The 20,011-nt window shown below is 36.8% G+C and overlaps 1 protein-coding gene across 1 annotated transcript in view; it reads right to left on the bottom strand.

Annotated features, from left to right (window-relative positions):
• Positions 1–226: 226 nt before the first annotated feature.
• Positions 227–20,011, bottom strand: part of TMEM242 (transmembrane protein 242) — a 54,419-nt gene continuing 34,634 nt past the window's right edge. The window contains exon 4 of the mRNA XM_036767465.1: positions 227–2,516. Within this exon, the coding sequence (XP_036623360.1) occupies positions 2,418–2,516 (99 nt within the window). The 3' untranslated portion in view covers positions 227–2,417. The remainder of the gene's footprint in view (positions 2,517–20,011) is intronic.

Below are 20,011 nucleotides of genomic sequence, written 5' to 3'. Positions count from 1 at the left end.
ACATTACCAATTTCTTTTTTAAAATGGCATAGATTGGTTTAACATTGAAGGCAAATTATTTGAGGCACCTTTTATTTCTCATTTTACCCCCAAGTATATTGGGCTAACAAGCTCCATATCACACTTACTTTGTATGTGGACATCATCTTCAATCTACCTCATACTCATTTTTAACGTCTTCAATAAAAGCATTACGTTCATTATGCAGAAGCATTCACAATATATGCTGCTTCTACTCTGCTATTTATTTAGCCAATTCACACAAAAAGCATTCCAAGGTTTTCTGGGTTGGTTGTCATCAACATTAATAGGTAATACATATTACACAACTTCATAGTATTAAAAGAGGTGCTACAATGGGGTTTACAAAGAATAAAGGATATTCCCTGCACTCAAGGGCTTACACTCTAAAAGTCTGTTTCAAACCATGGGCACTAAATAATTAGTCAATTATTAATTAATTCCAGCTCTATTCTCTTGGAAAATTTGACTTCTTTCCCCTCCCCCAACGCCATTCCGTGGAGGAATTCTGCATGCAAAGAAAAACAAGAATCTTCAATTCCAGCTCCGGTGGCTACAGGTTCTTTGTGTAGTACATACTCCATTTTCCCATACAGACCTAGATGCACACTAACCCACACATCAGGGCATGTAACCCTGATATACACGTCAGAAAAAAATCACTGAATTATTTTCTGACCTTTATATTTGTCTTCTTCAACCAAGGCTATAAACCTTTTCCCACCTATGTTATTTAGTTTAAAATGAAAGATGAGTGAGATGAACCTTGAGACTATACATATGCAGTCTTATAAATTCCACTATAATTTCTTTTTAGTCTTAGATTTTTGTATTAAGCTAGCTACATAAGAAACCCAGACATTGATTACACCTGTTTAATCACAATTCAGCAATCTGAGTGTGGCATCATGGTTTAGAGAAAAATGCTAAATTATGCACTTGACATTTAATTTTTTATTTTTTATTAGAACTAAAAGGTTTCATAATAACAAATAAATTTCAAATGTACTTTATTAGACCTGATAGCTGACTAATTAGAGCTTAAGCAATCATAAAGAAACTTCAAAATTGCTTTTTCAACCAGATGTTGTTTCTCTGGAAAATTTACATATTAAAAATATTTTTCTTGTTCTTTTTAAAACTTGCAAGTCTCTGATAAATACAGTGATTGCAATTAGGCACTGTTCTCCATCAGTTTCTGTAAGAGACCACAGAGGAACAGAGAGTGTTTTCTTAATGACAAATTCCTTACAAATTTACTCACAGAAAATTCATTAGAATTATTAGACTAAATATTGAATGCTAGATTCAATACCATGTGAGTTTTTGGTTAAACATATTTGTTAGGTGGGTGGGTTCAATATTATGCTATTTTCACTTTGATGACTGAGGTAAAATTATAGTGTCATTTAGAGCCTATAGTGTTTGGGAATGCATTATCAAATTATCTCACAAATGTACACTTCATACTAATGACAGCATGACAGAGACAACAAATTACTCTCAAATTATATTAATCTGTTGCTGGTTTTTTATTTCCCTTAAAGCATAAGGACATATAGAAATATAAAGAATGGCCTTTAAGTTGGGCACTGAATGAGTGAACAAAGGTCACAAGGCAAATGAAAAATCATTTCACACAAATGATCTAAAGAGGTTTGGGCAGCGCGGTTCCTCTCAACATGCTGGGTATAGCCAGATAATCACACAACAACATGGGAGATTCCTGGAATGAACTCATTTAAAAGAATGAGCCACTATTATTTATTAGCTAGGGCCATGACAGTCAATTTGCATTCATTAAGCACCTACTACATGCCAGGCACTATACTAAGCTCTGGGGATACAAAGAAAGACCAAAAAAAGTGCCTGCTCTCAAGGAGTTTATGGTCGAAATTTTTTTTAAAAAGCTATTTTTAAAATTTTGAAAATGAACCACCTTTAATTTTTAGCTTGGTTTTCCAACCTGGTGGTGAGAAGTAACAAAGGTTTATAAAGATTCCTGTTCGAATATTTATCATAAAATTTGCCTTTTCAAGTAAGAGACTTGTTTTTAAAGTTTATAGAAATACATCTAACTTTCTATACTAATATATCCTCTACAAAGGGAATTTATTTACTTACTTATGACTGATGTTCTTTAAAACAACCCTCCAAACCTTGAAAAACATGTACCTTTCCCATTTGATTCCAAAATAAAGTAAATGCAGGATGACTTTGAGTTTTCATAGACTACACTAAAAATACTGACAGCCACAGAGTCCATGTTCCACCAATGATTTGTTCACTTTCCTGAGTAGAAATCAATTGGATTTTTTTCCTTTAAAGAGGGTTATTTTGGCATGTCCAAGCTACTTTCCCTGCAACGATCACTTTGGAATTCTTTCATGCTCATCTCATTTGGATTTCAGTGCTTCTTCCCACTCGACAGATGACTCAGGGTTCTTGGGAATCACTGGAAATATTGATTGCATTTTACTCTGAAAGTCTTTCATCTAAAAGAAGAAAAAAATCAGTCATCATATGTTAAAAAGAAGGGGTGAATATCCAAAGCTATTATAGACTGACACCTTTGCTGACTGGATAAAATTGTACTGCTCATGGGTAAAGACCAAAGAGTAATACCTGAATACAAATAAAATCTAGGATCAAATTCTGGTTCTTTTGAAAGAAAAACATAATTCCTACTTTTCACATTCCAAGTAAGTATTAATCTATGGACCTTAAAAACACATAAATCTCCCATATGATTATATAACTAGTAAGATGTCTCCAATTACTACAAAAATGGTATTTATTACTGGCTTTCGATATAAAAGATAATGCTAGGAAGAGTGTTGTTACGTATCTGAAAAATATGTAACTAAATCCTATGTAGTTATGTATAAGAATATACTTCATTTAAGAACAGGAATTATAAAGTAATAAAGCTTTTTAAAATCCTTAAACAAATATAACACAATTTATACCTTTAAAAGACTGTTTCCCCTTTCCATGGAGCTACCTTGGCAGGCTATACACTTATTTCAGTGACATTTCTTTTGCTCAAAATACTTTGGTAACTCTTCCTTTGCTAGTGTCTTTAAAGCCTCTGGGGTATATGTTCTAGAATATCAAGCCTGGATTTGATTTTTGTAAAAAGGCAAAAGTCATTTAGAGCCTAGTCTGATGAATAAGGTAAATGAACAACTGATTAATAAACAATACACCCTAAAGTGTTTTTTGGAAAGAAATAAATCTCTTTTCTGTGTGGTTCAAAAACTTGTTTCAAAGGTAATTTTCTAAGAGGAGGTTCCAGAAAAGCTTTCATCAATGGAAGAACCATTAAGAGAAATTTACACTCTTGGAAGGTAATTATCTTGAATGACAAGAACAATGGAAGGTTTCAGAATTTTTGGTATCTTCTCCAGCCCCCAAGCCCACCTTCTTCTGAAACTCCTTGTTTCCATGGAGGGCATCTCCATCCTTTTAGTCTCCCAGGTTTACAAACCTGGCATTATCCTTTGCTCACTCTCTCTAACCCCACATATCCACTCAGTTGCCAATACTTGTAGTTTTTAATTCCATAACATCCTATATCTGACTCCTCTATAGTCACAAGATAACCAGCCTAGTTCTATCCCTAATCATCTCTCATCTATCTACTGCAATAGCTCAGTAACTGGTCTACCTGGCTTAGGTTTCTCCTCTCCAGCCCATCACACAGTTACCAAAGTGACTTTCCTAAGGTACAGGTCTAAACACATCACTCAGTTGCTCAATAAGCTAAAAATACTTCCCTACTGCCTCTAGGATAAAATTCCTGCTTGGCATTTAAAGCATTTCACAATCTGATCCCAAGCTACATTTCCAGTTATATATTATAGCCCTGACACTATGGTTCATCCAAACTGGCCCTCTAGTTGTCCCTCATACATGATGACAATGTCCCTGTGCACTGGCTGTGCCCTGGAACTAAAATCAAGGATTATCTTCAAAATGAAGCCTTTATTGACCTCCCTAGCTCTTAGTGCTCTCCCTCTTAAAACTTACCTTGTATTTATTTTGAATATGCTCACATGCATGTTGTTTCTCCCACAGAACATAAGCTCCTTGAGGGCAGTGAGTATTCCATGTTTGCCTTTGTATCTCCAGAGTTAGTGCCTACTACACAGCAGATGTTTAATAAATGTTTGTTGGTTGACTGAAAACCTTCATCTGAATGTATAAACGTTGATATATATTTTTCTTAAGCCCCCAAACCAGTCCTATGTTTATTTTTGTTCTTGCTTCCCAACCTTCTCAGTTTACTAAGGGATATGATAGTGAGTACAAAAGGAACTTACAAGTACTCAACTCAAATTAGAGTTTCAGAAACTGGAAAACCTAGTAGAAGCAAATAAGGTCAAAGAAAGGGAATATTTAAAAGTAATAAGATCTCAATGAATATTTTCTTTGAAAAAAGACTTAGAAGGCACAGGACATGGCAAATAATGAATAACAATGAAATGGATTATGTTTTTAACATACAGGAAAGAATTCATTTATCATGTGGGAAATCATTCCAGAATTTGATATCTGTGTACAGTTAGCACCTTGACTTGTTAAAACAGAAATATCAATTAATATAAATCTAGAAGAATCAAAATTATTTTTAAAATTGCATAAAATTAAAATAATCCCAATAACTTACTTAAACAAGTTATTAACACTGAAAGCTGGGAAATAACTGGAGAAAAGGACCTCAACACTGACTATAGTAATTTTTATATAGAAATTTAACTGACTTAAATGCAATAACTAGAAAAGACCTAAAGGGCCTAAAAATCTCCTTGGTTAGAAAAGACTTAACAAATGAGAAAGGTAGCAACCAAGGACAACATGGATTTATTGGACTTTGTTAAATCCAAAACACTGGATTTTATTAGAAGAAAAATATATTTGTAAAACCTTATGGGGAAGGATAGTGGAAGATTATGAATAGTGTCACCTTGTAAACAGTAAGAAATCAATGAAGGGAAAAACCAATATAAAGAAAGCTTGGTGAGAGACCCAACTAAGCAAAGCCATCTCAGGATAAAACTGGAAGGACAAAAGATGAAAAGATTTTTATAACAAATCCTTTTCACCATCAAAGAGTCCACCATCACCATCAAAAAACAATCCCAGATGTGCATATAAATGAGGTAGAAATGGCACTTAAGAGAACAAAGATGGGAAGAATAGCTAGACAAGGTCAAATGTACACAGAAGAGATGTAGCCTGGAGAAGCAATAATTTTGCAGGAGTTGAGAAATCAATTCTCAGGGCATCTGAAGGAGGGAAAAACATCAAAGGCATGGGAAAATTTTGGACCTTATTATTATCAAAAAAGTGATCAAGAGAACATCAATAACTACCAACTTACGCGGCTGCTTTCCTATCTATGCAAAATTACGAAAACAACAGACATATGTATTGAGGGAATTCTCAATGAGAATATTAATAGGCAGGCTTCTGCAAGTAATATTCTACAGCCAATTACAATTTTACCATCATACAACTGACTGATGGCTATATAGAATAAGATTCCCCCACACTCCTTGCTTATTGTCTTATAACTATATTTAAAATTGATTCAAGAGGTTAAACACTTTTTAAAGGCTATTCACCAATAAAATGCTGTCCATACATATATTAAAAATTAACATAAGTTTCTTCAAAAGATTGAACAACAAGAGATAACACAGTCCAACAAACTTGAGATCATTAACATCAGGGGAGGCATTAAACAGGGAGATTTGCTTGCCAGAAGTATTCATCATTATCATGGAAGAGATCTGATGTATAGTACAAGTTGAAAAGGGATTCTGTATAGATGGTGAGGTCCTCCAGATATTCCAATCATGAGTAACACTGTATTGATCACATCAAGCTCCAGAATATCACAAAGCCTCCTGGGTAAAATTAATAATTACTCAAAAGTTTGGCCTATCTGCACAAGAGGGGAAAAAAAAGAATGCTTACTGTCTAATCTATGTTAAGAACTGGAATCAGAATTTTTTTTCTTAGAACATAAAATGTTAGAGCCAGTGACACCTGTAGAACAAAGAACATTTGAGCAGGAGGGGTTTTAGAACAGAGAATGGCAGCATGTGGAGGGTCCATTATAGCCTGCTGGTATACAGAAAGTTAGGCATGGAAGGGAGTCTGTAATAGGGAATACTGGAGTTGGGAGGGACCTTAGAACATAGAATGTCAGAGGTGGAAGGGACCTTAGTCCAGCTGCCCATTTCATGAATGAGGCTCACAGAGGTCATGAGACTTTCCCAAGCTCTCTTAGGCCAGAAGCTTCCTTACGATTTTTTTCTGGTGACATGCAGCTTTTTTTCCTTTCCTTCTTTCACATCGACTTGTTTTTCCATTTCTTCAACAGCCGCCTTCTGCAAAAGCCTCTGGGTGTGAGTACAGAACATTTCTTTTCTGATGGCAGCTGTGTGAAAGAGGGGCTGGAGTGGGCACAGATTTAAGACAGGGACACCCATTAGGAAGCTGTTCCAATAGCCCAGGTGAGAGGCTTGAGCCTGGGCAGTGTTTGTGTGAGTGGAGAGGAGCCAAATGCAGGAGATAGTCTGGATGTGAGAGATGCTTGGAGCTGGAAAGGGAGGGAATGTGAGGAGTCCAGGAGGACTTCCTAATCACCACCAGCAACCAATGCTGACCAGCTGAGACCAAGAGGAGAACACTCACAGGAACCCTGAGACCCTCCAGGCAATACAGGTTGCTTTCAGACTAGCCCGTGAAGCTATTATCCAAGGAAGTAGCTCCTTCTGTCCTGGGGACCCCTCTGTCTGATTGGAGATTGGAGGGTGAAAAGCACCTCCATTTAAGGAGGGTGCCCAGCCTGCTGCATGCCGCCTTCTCCTTTCTCACCAGGGGTGCACTACTCTGGATTTCTCTGTCTCATCTCCTCGGAATCAGAATTTTTTAAAATGGGGACAGCATGATGGATTGCTTTTGGGAAATTCCAAAAAAAATTTTAATGACCCCCAATTTCTCACTCAAAGAAAGGTCCGGCTCTTAAGATCAATACCCTGCTAGAATACTAGTCACTCTGAATTGATAAATGGTCAAAGGATATGAACAGGCAGTTTTCAGAAGAAGAAATCAAAGTTAATTACAGTTTCATGAAAAAATGCTCTAAAAATCACTATTGATTAGAGAAAATTAAAACAATTCCGAGGTACCACTTCATGCCTAAAAGATTGACTAATATGACAGACAAGGAAAATGACAAATGGTGGAGGGGATGTACAAAATTTGGGACATTAATACACTGTTGGTGGAGTTGTGAACTGATCCAACCTCTGACGAGAAATTTAGAACTGTGCCCAAAGGGCTATAACACTGTGCATACCCTTTGATCTAGCAATACTACTAGTTCTGTATCCCAAGGAGATCTCTCTCTCCCTCCTCCCCAAAAGATGGAAATGATCCATAAGTATGAAAATATTTATAGTAGCTCTTTTTGTGGTGGCAAAAAATTGAAGATTGAGCCCATCAATTGGGGAATGGCTGAACAAGTGGTATATGAATGTGATGGAATACTATTGTCCTTTACAAAATGACAAGCTGGATGTTTTCAGAAAAACCTGGAAAGACTTACATGAACTGATACAAAGTAAAGTGAGAAGAACCAGAAGAACACTGTACACACTAACAGCAATACTGCATGATGATCAACTGTGGATGATTTAGCTATTTGCAGCAATACAATGATCTAAGACAACTCTGAAGGGCTTATGATGAAAAATGCTGTCTACTTCCACAGAAAGAACTGATGGAGTCTGAATACAGATCAAAGCACACTTTTTTTAAAACATGCTTTATTTTTCTTTTTGGTCTCTGTTTTCTTTTGCAACATGACTAATATGGAAGTGTTTTGCATGACTGCATGTGTATAATCTATATCAAACTATTTACCTTTTCAAGGAAGGGGGAGGGCAAGAAGAGAGAATTTGGAACTCAAAGTTTTGTTTTTTTAATGTTAAAAACTGTTATTAATGTAATTGAAAAAAATTAAAATTTATTTCTGCTAAAAAAATCAATATTCTACAGAAAAGAATTAAAGGGCATGAACACACTGTAAAACACTACAAACAAAGAATTATAAAAAGAAATGGAATAAATAATTTCATCAAATAAAAGTATAAGTGAAAAGTAAACTGGTTATGTGGCAAGAGTGTGAGATAAATGTAGAACAGCCCATGTACTCTACTAGTATAATAGCAGTGTCAAGATAAAATGGAGAACTTTGCTAAATTCAGCAATCTCTATCTATAAACTAGCAAAAATAATATATGGTCTTCAATTTATGGAACAGATTTAATCCTTCAAAGGTGATTATAAAGCAAATCCTATGTTCCTATTAATTCCCATTATTTCTCATTTCCCATGAGAAAAAAGATCATTTAAAAGTCTAAATAAAATGAAATAACACATATAAAGCACTTTGCAAACCTTAAAGAATTATATAAATGTTAGTTATCATTACTATTATTATTAAGTTGAAAACTTTTGGTAAGGAAGTATTTAAGATAGCTGTTAGTCCTATAGTAACTTTTTCGACTTTGAGATAACCCTCTCAATTTTTAGCTATCCCACTATTTTCTTGGATCCACAAGAATTTCACTACATGGCTTTGAATCCCAACTCTACACATGTAGTCCCGTTCAATTTCCTTTTCTTTTGTCCAAGTATTTACAGCGTTCAGTAATGTTAAGCAGCATTATTACCAGTGGGTTTAACAAATAATATGTCTATAAAATTCTCTATGAAAGTTCCTTTAGAGATGTAATAATTAACTTTAAATTAAATTTCTGGTAAACAGTAATAATACCTTTATGTCACAATTAAATCCCACTGAAACACTGTTGCTAGAGGACAAGAATAAATACCATTTGTGAAAAGTAACAATGGTTCATAAGATTATATGATTATAATATTTATCATAAATTAATCTTTTGTGGGAGAGCTGACCTGTACATTCATTGATGTAGAGAAATGCCAGTGATGAAATTATTCCCACAAATGAAGAATGGCAACAGTTCTGCAGTTTGAAGTCTTAGAAAGCTTCCTGGGGCACAGATTATTAAAGGTCATGTGGCCAGTAGGCCAAAGTAGGACTTGAGCTTGGGCTTTCCTTACTCCAAAGTCACCTCTCTATCTGCTGTACCACTCTGTCTCTCCAACATTTTTGTTTATAGGGCATTATTTGACTAGGATTGTACTACTGGCTATTTGAACTCTGCAGAAAACAATCATGACTCCATTTGGGGTTTTCTTAGCAAGGATACTGGAGTGGTTTTTCCATTTCCTTCTCCAGTTCTGAGGAAACAAGAGACAGGGAGTTAGGTGACTTGCCTGGAGTTACATAAGAGCAAGAGTTAAGAGTCTAAAGCCAGATTTGAACTCAGGAAGATGAGTCTTCCTGACTCTAGCCCAGTACTGTCTCTATACATTGAGCCAAATAGCGGCCACAGAAAACATACTCATTGGAAAACTCTGAATGGATGCCATTTTGTTTCAAGATGCTGAATAACAGAACCAAAATTTAAATGTAAACTGCACCTTTACTTTCCTATTGTCAAAGACATCCCCCTGATTACACAGGTTTGCACTTAAGTGTTATCTTCAATTCCTCATTTGAACCCGGTTCCACATATTGAATCAGTTGCCACAACTTGATCTGGCTGTTCCTCAACCCTAGAATACTCTCCCACCTTACCTCTACCTTCAAACCTCAGCTCAAATGCCACCTTCTACTCAAGACCTTTCCTGAGGGTATCTCACCCCACTTCTCTAGCGTCCTTCTGTTACCTTCCATTTGTTTTGTATATACGTTGTATACACTTATATGTGTGCATGTTGTCTTCCCCAGTAAAAAGCACAGAAGATTTCAGATTTGCTTTTGCAAGTCTCGGTTCCTGACATATAGTAGAAGCTTAATAAACGTTAACTGATTTTGAAACTCTAAAATGATACCAAATTCAGCCAAAGTAAATTCATTTTAATAATCTCATGGAACATATAAATATAAAATGTCAGGCAGATGGAATACTTCATTTCATTCAGTCAACAATAAACTACATAAAGTAGTGCTATAATGTTGTTTTACTATTTGCAATGTAGAGTACCTGGTATTCTGTTCCTAAATGATGCCACAGGGTGATAAGTAAGTCACTTCAATCAGCCCATCTTCTCCTTACAATATTTCCTTAATCATGGTATGGTAGAATATTTTTCTATCTTCGCAATGACATATTGTGATAAGCTTCTCCATTCAGCATGGCAAGGTAAATGCTAATTTTCCAGGGAGTACCACTGACAAATGTCAGCTTGATATAGTTTAACTGAGAACTGCTGTTTAGTTTACAATGCAAAAGTCAGAGCCTTTTGTTTCTGATTAGAAGTTAACATCTATGGTACTACTGAGATAAAAGATATTTAAACATTTCATGTTTTAATTTATTTACATTATTACATTAGCATATGTACTAATATAGGAAATATAATCCCAGCTTTGCATTTTCCAAGTTGCCCCTCGCAGCTTCCCTTTTATCTAATGATACCCTCTTGAGAATCTTTACTCCCTTCCAAATCCCTACCATCTCACATGCAGAAAGCTTAGAATCTATACTAAAGTCAATTGATTTAGAAATAAAAGCTAATGTGTAATGTTCTGAGAAATACAATCCTTGAAAGTAATCATTCAAACAGCCAATTTTTATTATAGTGAGTAACATTATGGCACAATTCCAAAGCAATCTTCTATTAACAATGAAGTAAACTGAGCAACAGGGGTTGACTCTACAGCCCCTACTTAAGTGTCAAGTACCCAGGATAACTGGGAATTTTGCCTATCCCAGGGCTTTTGGTAGCAGGGTGTTGCTAAGACCCTACCCAATAAGAACAATTTGTAACATTCTTTGATTCAATACCCCAACATGCTCAGTACCCAGAGGCAGTTTTCTAAAGTGATTTCACTAAGTTGAGTTTTATTTTTAGCAACTATAAATTTTAGTGATACTGCCTTTTTCCTGCCAAATAAATTATAGTAACTGTTCCACCTCTGTCAGGATTTTTTCTAAAAGCCAATCATATACTTTACTGCGTTAAATAATCTCTAATCGCTACAGATCACTGTTATTTTCCTATCTTAACCTAATGATTACACCTCATCTGGCAAAATCAAGAGCACCTAAAAGCAGCTTCCATTTCATAATGTCTTTTTAATGTGCACTGCTGACGGTATGTCACAGGGAGAAAAAAAAAAAAGGTTTAGGACTGCTCCATTACGGAAAGTAGTTTTTAAATCTTGTTTGGATTAAAATGATAAAAATGGCTTTCTTGATCAAGTGAATCCTAGAGTTAAAGTTTTCAAACACATGTTTCTTCCAATATTCAACATGCATATTAGGCCAATCTAGATTTCTGGAAGACTTAGGTTTCTACTTTTAGTTCATGTGCTGACAAAAATGCTTATATTAATTTCCATATGATAATTAAAGTCTCTAAAGAGAAATATTAACTGGTAGCAAAATATGGTACACACCTATCTTATCCTCTAAGTCTGTTTCAACATTTCTATACCCCACACAACCTACGCTCAGTTCTGGAGCATTCATTTTGTGTACTGTTACTCTTATTCCAGTCTCTTTTCTCATCATTAGTGTCACTGACAGTTCTGGAGATATCACAAAAAGTGAGCAAAGCTGAGAAAAGATGTCCTGTGAATAATTCACTAAATGTTTATTTCAGCCAGCTATTAAATTTTTCTATACAGTAGGGACAGTGTTACTTTTACTCATAATTAAAAACTATATTCTGGAAGTTGAACAGAGAGGTCAATAGTGTCTTCTGCTAAAAATGGAGTAAAAATTTTAAATAAGCATAAAAATAAAACCTTTTAAAATATTCAGAATTTCAATTTTAGATTATTAAGACACTTTGATCACTGATTATAAAAAAACCCCACCAAAAACAATCACATAAACCCTGAAGGCTAAGTAAATAGTAGTATAGTTAGCATCCAACATTATTACATCAAATATGGAAATGCTCCTCCAAAATCTTACTTTAACTGCTCACTTTGCCATAGAATTTCTCAAAAGTTTGCCTCTCAGAACACGTGCACTAGAAGCTGAAAAACGTTTAATAATGGGTCCATCAATGTACTATGTGTGTTGTCTAAGGAGCAAATTAAGTTCTTAGAGCCTCAGCCATAAGGTTGGCTACTAGGTGTTTGTTTTTTGTTTTTTTTTAGTCACAGCAACTCAGGAAGACTATCTACTAAGGCACAGAGAAGCTGTTGAGATTTGCATCAGTGGCAGAAGTACTTGTGGTAATAAAAGTATAGATATTTCACAGAGAAGTATATTAAAAACATATCTTCTGCTCTTCCTTGTAGCTTTCTGAGAATGAAATGTAATCCCTATGCTTGATGTAATGTAACATTAAACCTAATAAATCAAGAAAATTATTAACATCTGAATAAGAAGAGATTCCCCCCTCCACAACAACTCATAAGCAAATCCTGGCTCCCCAAACCTATCATTTATATCCCTTTTAGGCAGCATAATGAGTGTTTGCTTCATGGAAGACTTGGACCATGCCATAGAATACTGACATCCCTTCATGTTGCTTAAGTGATTTTGGTTTCAGGATACTGAATCTTGATAAAATGAATAATTTATATCTATAATTTGAAAATCTATCTTTATTCTCTGTGGGGAAAATACAGGCCAACAAGAGAGATAATAAGAAAAGGAATAATTAAGGAAGAAGAAAGTGTAGTAAACTAATTGTATCTCTATGCACTTCTCTTCTATCTTTCAAAACTGTTCCTTTTCTGAGATCCTTAACTCTCAAATTTCCCTTTCTAATCATAATCTGTCCTTCCACCTTCCTCATCTATTCACTTCTCCTTACCCTCTCTTTGCTCTGGCCCCTACATCCTTCCCTTGTTCTCTGTGTGCTCCTTGGCTTCACTGCCTTCCCTTCATACTCTTGAGTCTATAGCTGGCCATTTCAATGGGGCACTTGAATGCTCTGTTCCCTTATTCTTCCACTGTTTCTACCCAAAGCCCCAAACTCTGATGACTTCCATCATTCACATTTTCCTTTCATTCTTACACTGGGCCATAAGTAGAAACCACCATGACAGATTTCAACTCCAAGGAGGGAAATATTTTCTAACAATTATTGCTGCCCACAAATAAAATGAGCTGCCTCAAAAAAGAGAGCTGAGGCTAGCTTTGAGGAACACCCACACTTAGGGGGCAGGACTCATCATTGCAGTCTCCAAGTAGACCTGATGAGCACTTATCAAAGATAATGTAGAAAGGATTCCTATTTAAGAATGGCTCGGCATAGATGAGCTCTGAGGTCCCTTCCAAACTTTAAGGTTCTACGTCCAACTTTGTAAATGATGCTAGAAGAAGATCTAAAACCATGTTGACTGGGTCCACTTTATAAATTCATGTTATCTAAAAAATTTCAACTGTATTCTCACAGCTACATGGCAATGCTTCTATTCACCTCTAGCTGACTTCAATCCCACAAGTGGTGTTCCAAACCTCTCTCAAGCCTCTGATGCCATACCTCTACTCTCTTCTTTCTCAGCAGGCCTTTTTACGTTACTTTGCAATGTAATTAGATTGTAAATTTCTTGAGGGCAGGGACTATCTTTTGTCTCTTTTTGGTATCTCTAGCACTTAGCACAGTACCTGCCATATAAGAAATGGTTAAGAATGATCACTCAATGAATTACTGAGAAATTTGAGGCCTTCTGTCATGAGTTCCATCAATTTCTATTCTCTTGCACCTCAAAAACTTCTCTATTTCTTCGTCAATCTTGTCTTCCGACTCCAGTTTTCACCAATGTGGTAGCCTGCTTTCAGGCCAAAGCTAACCTTTTCATTTGTGTCCTTAATCCCCATCCCTTTACTGCATTGATTTTTCCATCTCTCCCATCCTATTGGCTCCTTTCCCTGTGTATGTAAATATGATGCTTAAGTCTACTTTATTCTAAAAATAAAACAAACAAAAACTCTTCTCCTTGACTCAACCACCCACTCCCATATTTTCCCTCTTCTTCCCTTTCTATACTTCTAGACAGAGAAGTCAATCCTCTCCTCTGCCTCTGCTTCCTCACTCTTCCAACTACTACAATCTGGTTTCCTTCCCTACCACATGACTGAAAATGCTTTCTCCAAGGCCACCAATGATTTCCTAAGAATCCAATGCCCTTTATTCAGTTGTCCTCCTCTCTGATCTTGCATAGCATTTGCTACTGTTGCCCATTACCTCCTGATGCCCTCTTTGACTTAGCTTCCAAAACACTACTGTCTCCTATCTAGCTGACCATATTTTCTTAGTGTCTCCTTTGCTGATTCATCGCCCAAAGCCAGTTCCCTAAGTTTGGGTGTTCCCCAAAGCTATCCTCAGCCTTCTTTTCTTCTTTCTCTAATTTCCCTCTTCCTTGATGTTATCTTCTACTCCCATGGCTTCAAGTACCACTTCTTTGTAAAAGTGTCTTAAATCTATTTCCTGGTAGAAACAAATGAGGTCTGTGAGCTGAAGTGCCCAGGGAATAGAAGGCCCCCAGATCACTTGTCTTGCTTCTAGCTAGGTCTTTCCAGCCATCACTGAAAGGAGCAACCGTTATGGAGGAAGGAGCCCCTAACCCCAACAACACCAACCACCAACTGAGGGCCACTGAACAAGTCCATGGAGAGCAACAGTACACACCAGACTACCAGCTCTGCTTCCAGCCTGGCCTCTGCAGCCATGCTCCAGGGAAGAAAGCCCCGAGCACATGTGACCTGCTAACTAGCTCTGCAGGTAGCACAGCCCTCACCTCCTCATGAGTCACAACTACTAAAGACTTGAAAAAGAAATTTCTTGCAAATAAAAGTCCTTGGTAATGTAAAACGAGTCAACATCAGAAACCAATATGGTTTTACTAGTGAAAATTATATCAAAGAAGATGTATTACCTTCTGCTCTGCCACTGCACCCATGGGATTTTTCTATAAAACTCAAAGCTAAAATCTCCTGTATGTGTTGTCTCCCCCTATTAGAATACAAGCTCCTTGAGAGCAGGGGTTGTCCTTGTTATTTGCATGCCCAGCACTTTGCAAATACTAAGTGCTTAACACCCATACCCAACAAGTGGTTAGCCAGTCTCTGCCTGAAGACCTCCAAAGGCAGCCCATGCCATTTTTGGTCAGCTTTAGTTCCTTTGCACATTCCCCTTTCTTCCTCAATAAGTTCAATGCCTGACTCACAGTCTTTCTCTACTCCAACTCCTGCCCTCATACTGGGAGGCTTTAATATACTTACTGATATTCCCTCAGATCCCCCACCTTCCCAAGCTCCTCTCTCTTCTCAATCCCCATGACATTCACCTCAGATATGAGAGATGGCCAGACCTCGATCTAACCATCATCCACAAGTGTTCTACTTCCATATTCATAAAAATTCCTTTATCTGATCATCATCTTCTATCTCCCATTTTCCTTGATGACTAAATCTGTTCTCTGCCCTCACTGTGATCTCTAATTCCTCTACCCTTCAGGTTTTTCCTAGGCCATTCCTTCTTGCAAAGGCTACACTCCCCTCCTTTCCCAATTCCACCCACTGGTGAAACGGGTCAACTCTACACTATCCGCTGCTCTTGAATCCTTTGGCCCCTTGCTGGCCCTAGACTGCTCTCACTATCTGCCACCTCTGCTCCCATTCCATTCACATGCTATGAATAGAACCAGGGGAGAAAAATCACAAAACCACGCTGAGTCCACTACAAATTTATGTTGTCTAAACTCAATCAGACCTTCATTGCAGCAAAATAATTCTTCTACTCATCCCTAATTGATGATAATGATAACAGCATTTATATAGTATCATGAGGTTTACAAAGGACTGTATAAGTATTATTCGTTATTACACCCTCCACACTAGCATCTCCAAACCTTCTCATCTCTCCTCAAAATTCCCACAGCATCACTCTGCCTGCACTCTTAGCAGAAGATTTCATAAGATCTAATTTCACACTTCATCCAAAAAAAACCGAAGTCATTCACCAAGCTCCTTCTCTCTTTCTGCTCATCCCACGTCATTCAGACTTTGCCCCCACTCCCTCCATCTCCTCCTTTCCTCTCCTCTCTTACCCTGGATTCCCACCCCTTTTTCTCCAGAAGAATGCCCCCACTATCGTCACTCTCTAACTTTCAATCTCTCCTTAATGGCTTCTTCCTCTCTGCCTGCATGTCTCCATCATCATTAAAATACCATTCCTGTTTATCATCTCATCTCTCTCCTTTCCTTCATGGCTAAACTCCTTGAGAAAGCCTCCATTTCCTTTTCGTTTTTTTCTAAAACTTCATTCTGACTTCCAACCTCATCTTTGAACTGAGAATCCCTCTCCAAACTTACAAATTATTTCTTAATTGCCAAATCTAATGGCCTTTTCTCAATCAGCATCGTTCTTGACCCCTTACAGCATCTGACACTATAGATCACCTTCTCTTGGATACTCTCTGCTCTCTAGGTTTTCATGATGGTGTTCTTTCTCCTCTTACATGTCTGACGACTCCTTCTCAGTCTCCTTTGCTGGATCTTCATCCATATCATATAATAAACTCCAGCAGCTCCTTATTATCTATACGATCAAATATAAAGTCTTCTGATTGGCACTGAAAGCTCTCCACAACCTTTTCAGGCTTCTTATACTATAACCCTCTCTACACAATCTGAAATCCAGGTACACTGGCCCACCTGATGTTCTTCAGACACATTTCATCTTTACACTTTTGCAATGGTTATACTCTGGGCCTCAAATACTCTGCCTCTTCACCTTCCCACCTTAGTTCCTTGGCTTATTACAAGACTCATCTCAAACCTGCCTTCTGCAAGAGGTCTTTCCCATACCCCACAGTTGTTACTGCCTCCCTTCTACTCTGTATCTGACATGTACCTTGCTATTTATATACACGCTGCTGCCCCCACTAGAATGTAAGCTCTCTGAAGACAAGGGCTGCTTCTGTCTTTCTATCCCCTAGCACTTAGAATAGTGCCTTGTACACAATATGTGCTTAATACTTATTGACTGATGGTTAGTTTTTTTTTCTTCATATCATCTAAATCTGCCTTCATGCAACATCCACCCAACTTCCCAGTCATTCTCCAGCCTCTAAAATCTGTAACTTTTTTATTTGTTTAAAGTTTTAATGATGTTTTGATTTATATTACCAACATTTACAGATTATTCCCACTCTATGAGAAGTCTTACAAAGTTTTACTTTACAAAGTAAAACAATTAAGCAAAACTAATAACATAGTGACTTCATCTGAAAATACAAACAACATTCCACCTCTGTAGCACCCCCCTCTCACTTATTTTTATTTAAAAAAAGAACAGAAGTTTCTTTTCTCTCCCACTCCATTTAAGATAAAAGAAAAACAAATTCCTTCCATCAAATATGTATAGTCAAGCAAAACAAATTCCTGCATTGGCTGAATACCAAAATATCTATTTCTTAATCTGTACAGGAAGTGGAAAGTATGTTTCATCATCAGTCCTCTGAAATCATGGATAGTCTTCTTGCTGATCACAATTCTTATAGCTTTCAAAGTTGTTTGTCTTTACACTGTTGTTGTATAACAATTATATAAATTGTTCTGATCGAGCTCATTTTATCCTTCATCAACTTATATAAGTCTTCAAAACTGTTAATTTTCATGATATTGATGTTATAGCACAAAATTTTCTTCTGGTTCTGCTTACTTCACACTGCATCAGTTCATATAAGCCTTTCCAGATCTCTCTGAAATCATCTATTTCCCCATTTCTTACACCAACCTCTTTCACAAACATGCCAAAATAAGTTTCTTGATACTGACCATGTCACTTTCTTATTCAAAACCTCCAGTGGTTCTCCACAGCTCAGAAACACATATACGCACCCTCGCGCACGCGCGTGCGCACACACACACACACACACACACACACACACACACAATCTCCTCAGTGTGGTACTGATGTCATCCACAATTTTTCTACCTACTTTTCCACCTTTATTTCATTCCACTGCTCTTCATTTTCCCTAACTTCCAAACTGGACTACTAGCCATTTCCTATTCCCTTGTCTTGCCCCTTAAGCGTCTGTTCATTGGCACAACTCATCTTGTATGCCTGGAATGTACCTTTTCCATCCCTTCTTCCCTGGGCCTTCCCCACCCCCACCCCCAAAATACTCTTGTTCCAGAATCTAGTTCAAACATCGCCTCTTCTCTTTTCGCCTCTCCCTTCCCCGCTCCCCACTCACCCACCTTCCAGTACTTTCTCTGGACCTTTCCTTCTTTCTTACATTACAACTTGTATTCATATCTTAATAAACTTTAGAGAGTGTTGACTGTATTGTTTTTCATCTTTGTAGCCACACAGCTGCACACATAGTAGACACTTCAAGCATGTTGAACTGAATGTCTTAATTTTGTTTCAATCCGCTGATGAGTCATTTATAAGAGCATTTCTCCCCCCACAGGAAACCGCACCCCCCCCCCCCAGCAAAAGGTTTCAATTATGAAATCATTATCAAGCACATTAATTTAAGTCTAGCACAGTGCTTTGGCCCAAAGCAGACACTTAACACATGTTTACTGACTTGGGTGGTTGAGTCAAATGGGCAGGTAGACAATATATCAGCCCTTCTGGTACAGCAGTAACAACCTTCTCAAAGGATAAGATTCATTTAATAGCAGTCATTATTTTAAGCTCATCCTGAGAAATTACCTCATTTGGATGCCTTTAACTCATCTCTCCATTTTATTGAATCCTTGAATTTTTTTTTCCTGATGCTCAATCCTACCTCCATATTATAATGGTTTCTTTCATTGAACAATCATGGTTTTTCAAGATAACTGTTGCGTATAAGGTTCAAGGGCATGAAGACTCTTAGCTGGATCATTTCTTCCTACAGTGGCTTTCTAGAATTTGTAGCACTTCAAAGAAATAGTACCTGAAGTAGGTGCATTTTCCATTTTTTTCTTACAGTGAACACTGAATTTTTTAAAGGCCTGAAAAAGAATCTCCCTAGATAAAGCAGATACGTATATTAAATCTCTAGACAAAAAAGTTATAAAAAACAAAATAGCCAATATCATCTTAAGTGGATTTGGATTTGCTGAAAGAGGCAGAAAATATAGCTAATTTCTGAATGACTTAATTTAGATGATTTATATTCCCTCCTTTTCATAGAACTTAAAAAATCAAAATTCAGTACAATATTATAGTTGATGGTATGATTAACACTCCATACTTTTGGTTACAATGAAACCTATTTTAGGGAAGAAGAAGCAGGAGCTGGTATACCAGCTGTGAGACTTTCTGGTCTTGGGACAAGAGTATAATCAAGCCTGTCCAAGGAAATGCCCTGGTTTGGTGAGCAAATTATGAGTTTGGGTTAGTTTGGGTAAGGGTCAAAATATAAAGGTAAGGCTTAGGGCATAATACTTAGAGATCTAGGCTAAGGGGTGAGTCTCTAAGTTGACAAATTTGTCAACTAACTTTTACTCTTAAGAACTTGCAAATTACTTTTTTAAAATTCTGCTTTTCAATACAGAAGAAAATAAATCAAATATGCAATGGTAGAGATTTTTGTCCCCACTCCAAAGTGTTAAAAGTATTTTATCCTCTAAAAATTTTCTTGACAAAATCAGGATGTGAAACCCCTGATTAGCAAAGCAAATTAGAGTACATTAAAAGCAGTCAATGAACATTTAAGCTAAACTTGGAAAAAAAGGCTGAAAGTCCAAAAAATTTCTACTGGAGTCTTTTTTCAAAAAGTCTTCATTACAGCTTAAAAATCATAAAATATGAATTGTAGTTTTCAGTTATATTTGTAGGCTTTATTTCTGTCTTTCACCTAGAGGCACAAAGAGAGAAGCTGATAATGCATCATATCCATAAG

This window comes from Trichosurus vulpecula, chromosome 7, assembly GCF_011100635.1.
Source record: "Trichosurus vulpecula isolate mTriVul1 chromosome 7, mTriVul1.pri, whole genome shotgun sequence".
In the NCBI taxonomy this organism is placed as follows: domain Eukaryota; kingdom Metazoa; phylum Chordata; class Mammalia; order Diprotodontia; family Phalangeridae; genus Trichosurus; species Trichosurus vulpecula.
This window is presented reverse-complemented; position numbering and strand designations above follow the sequence as displayed.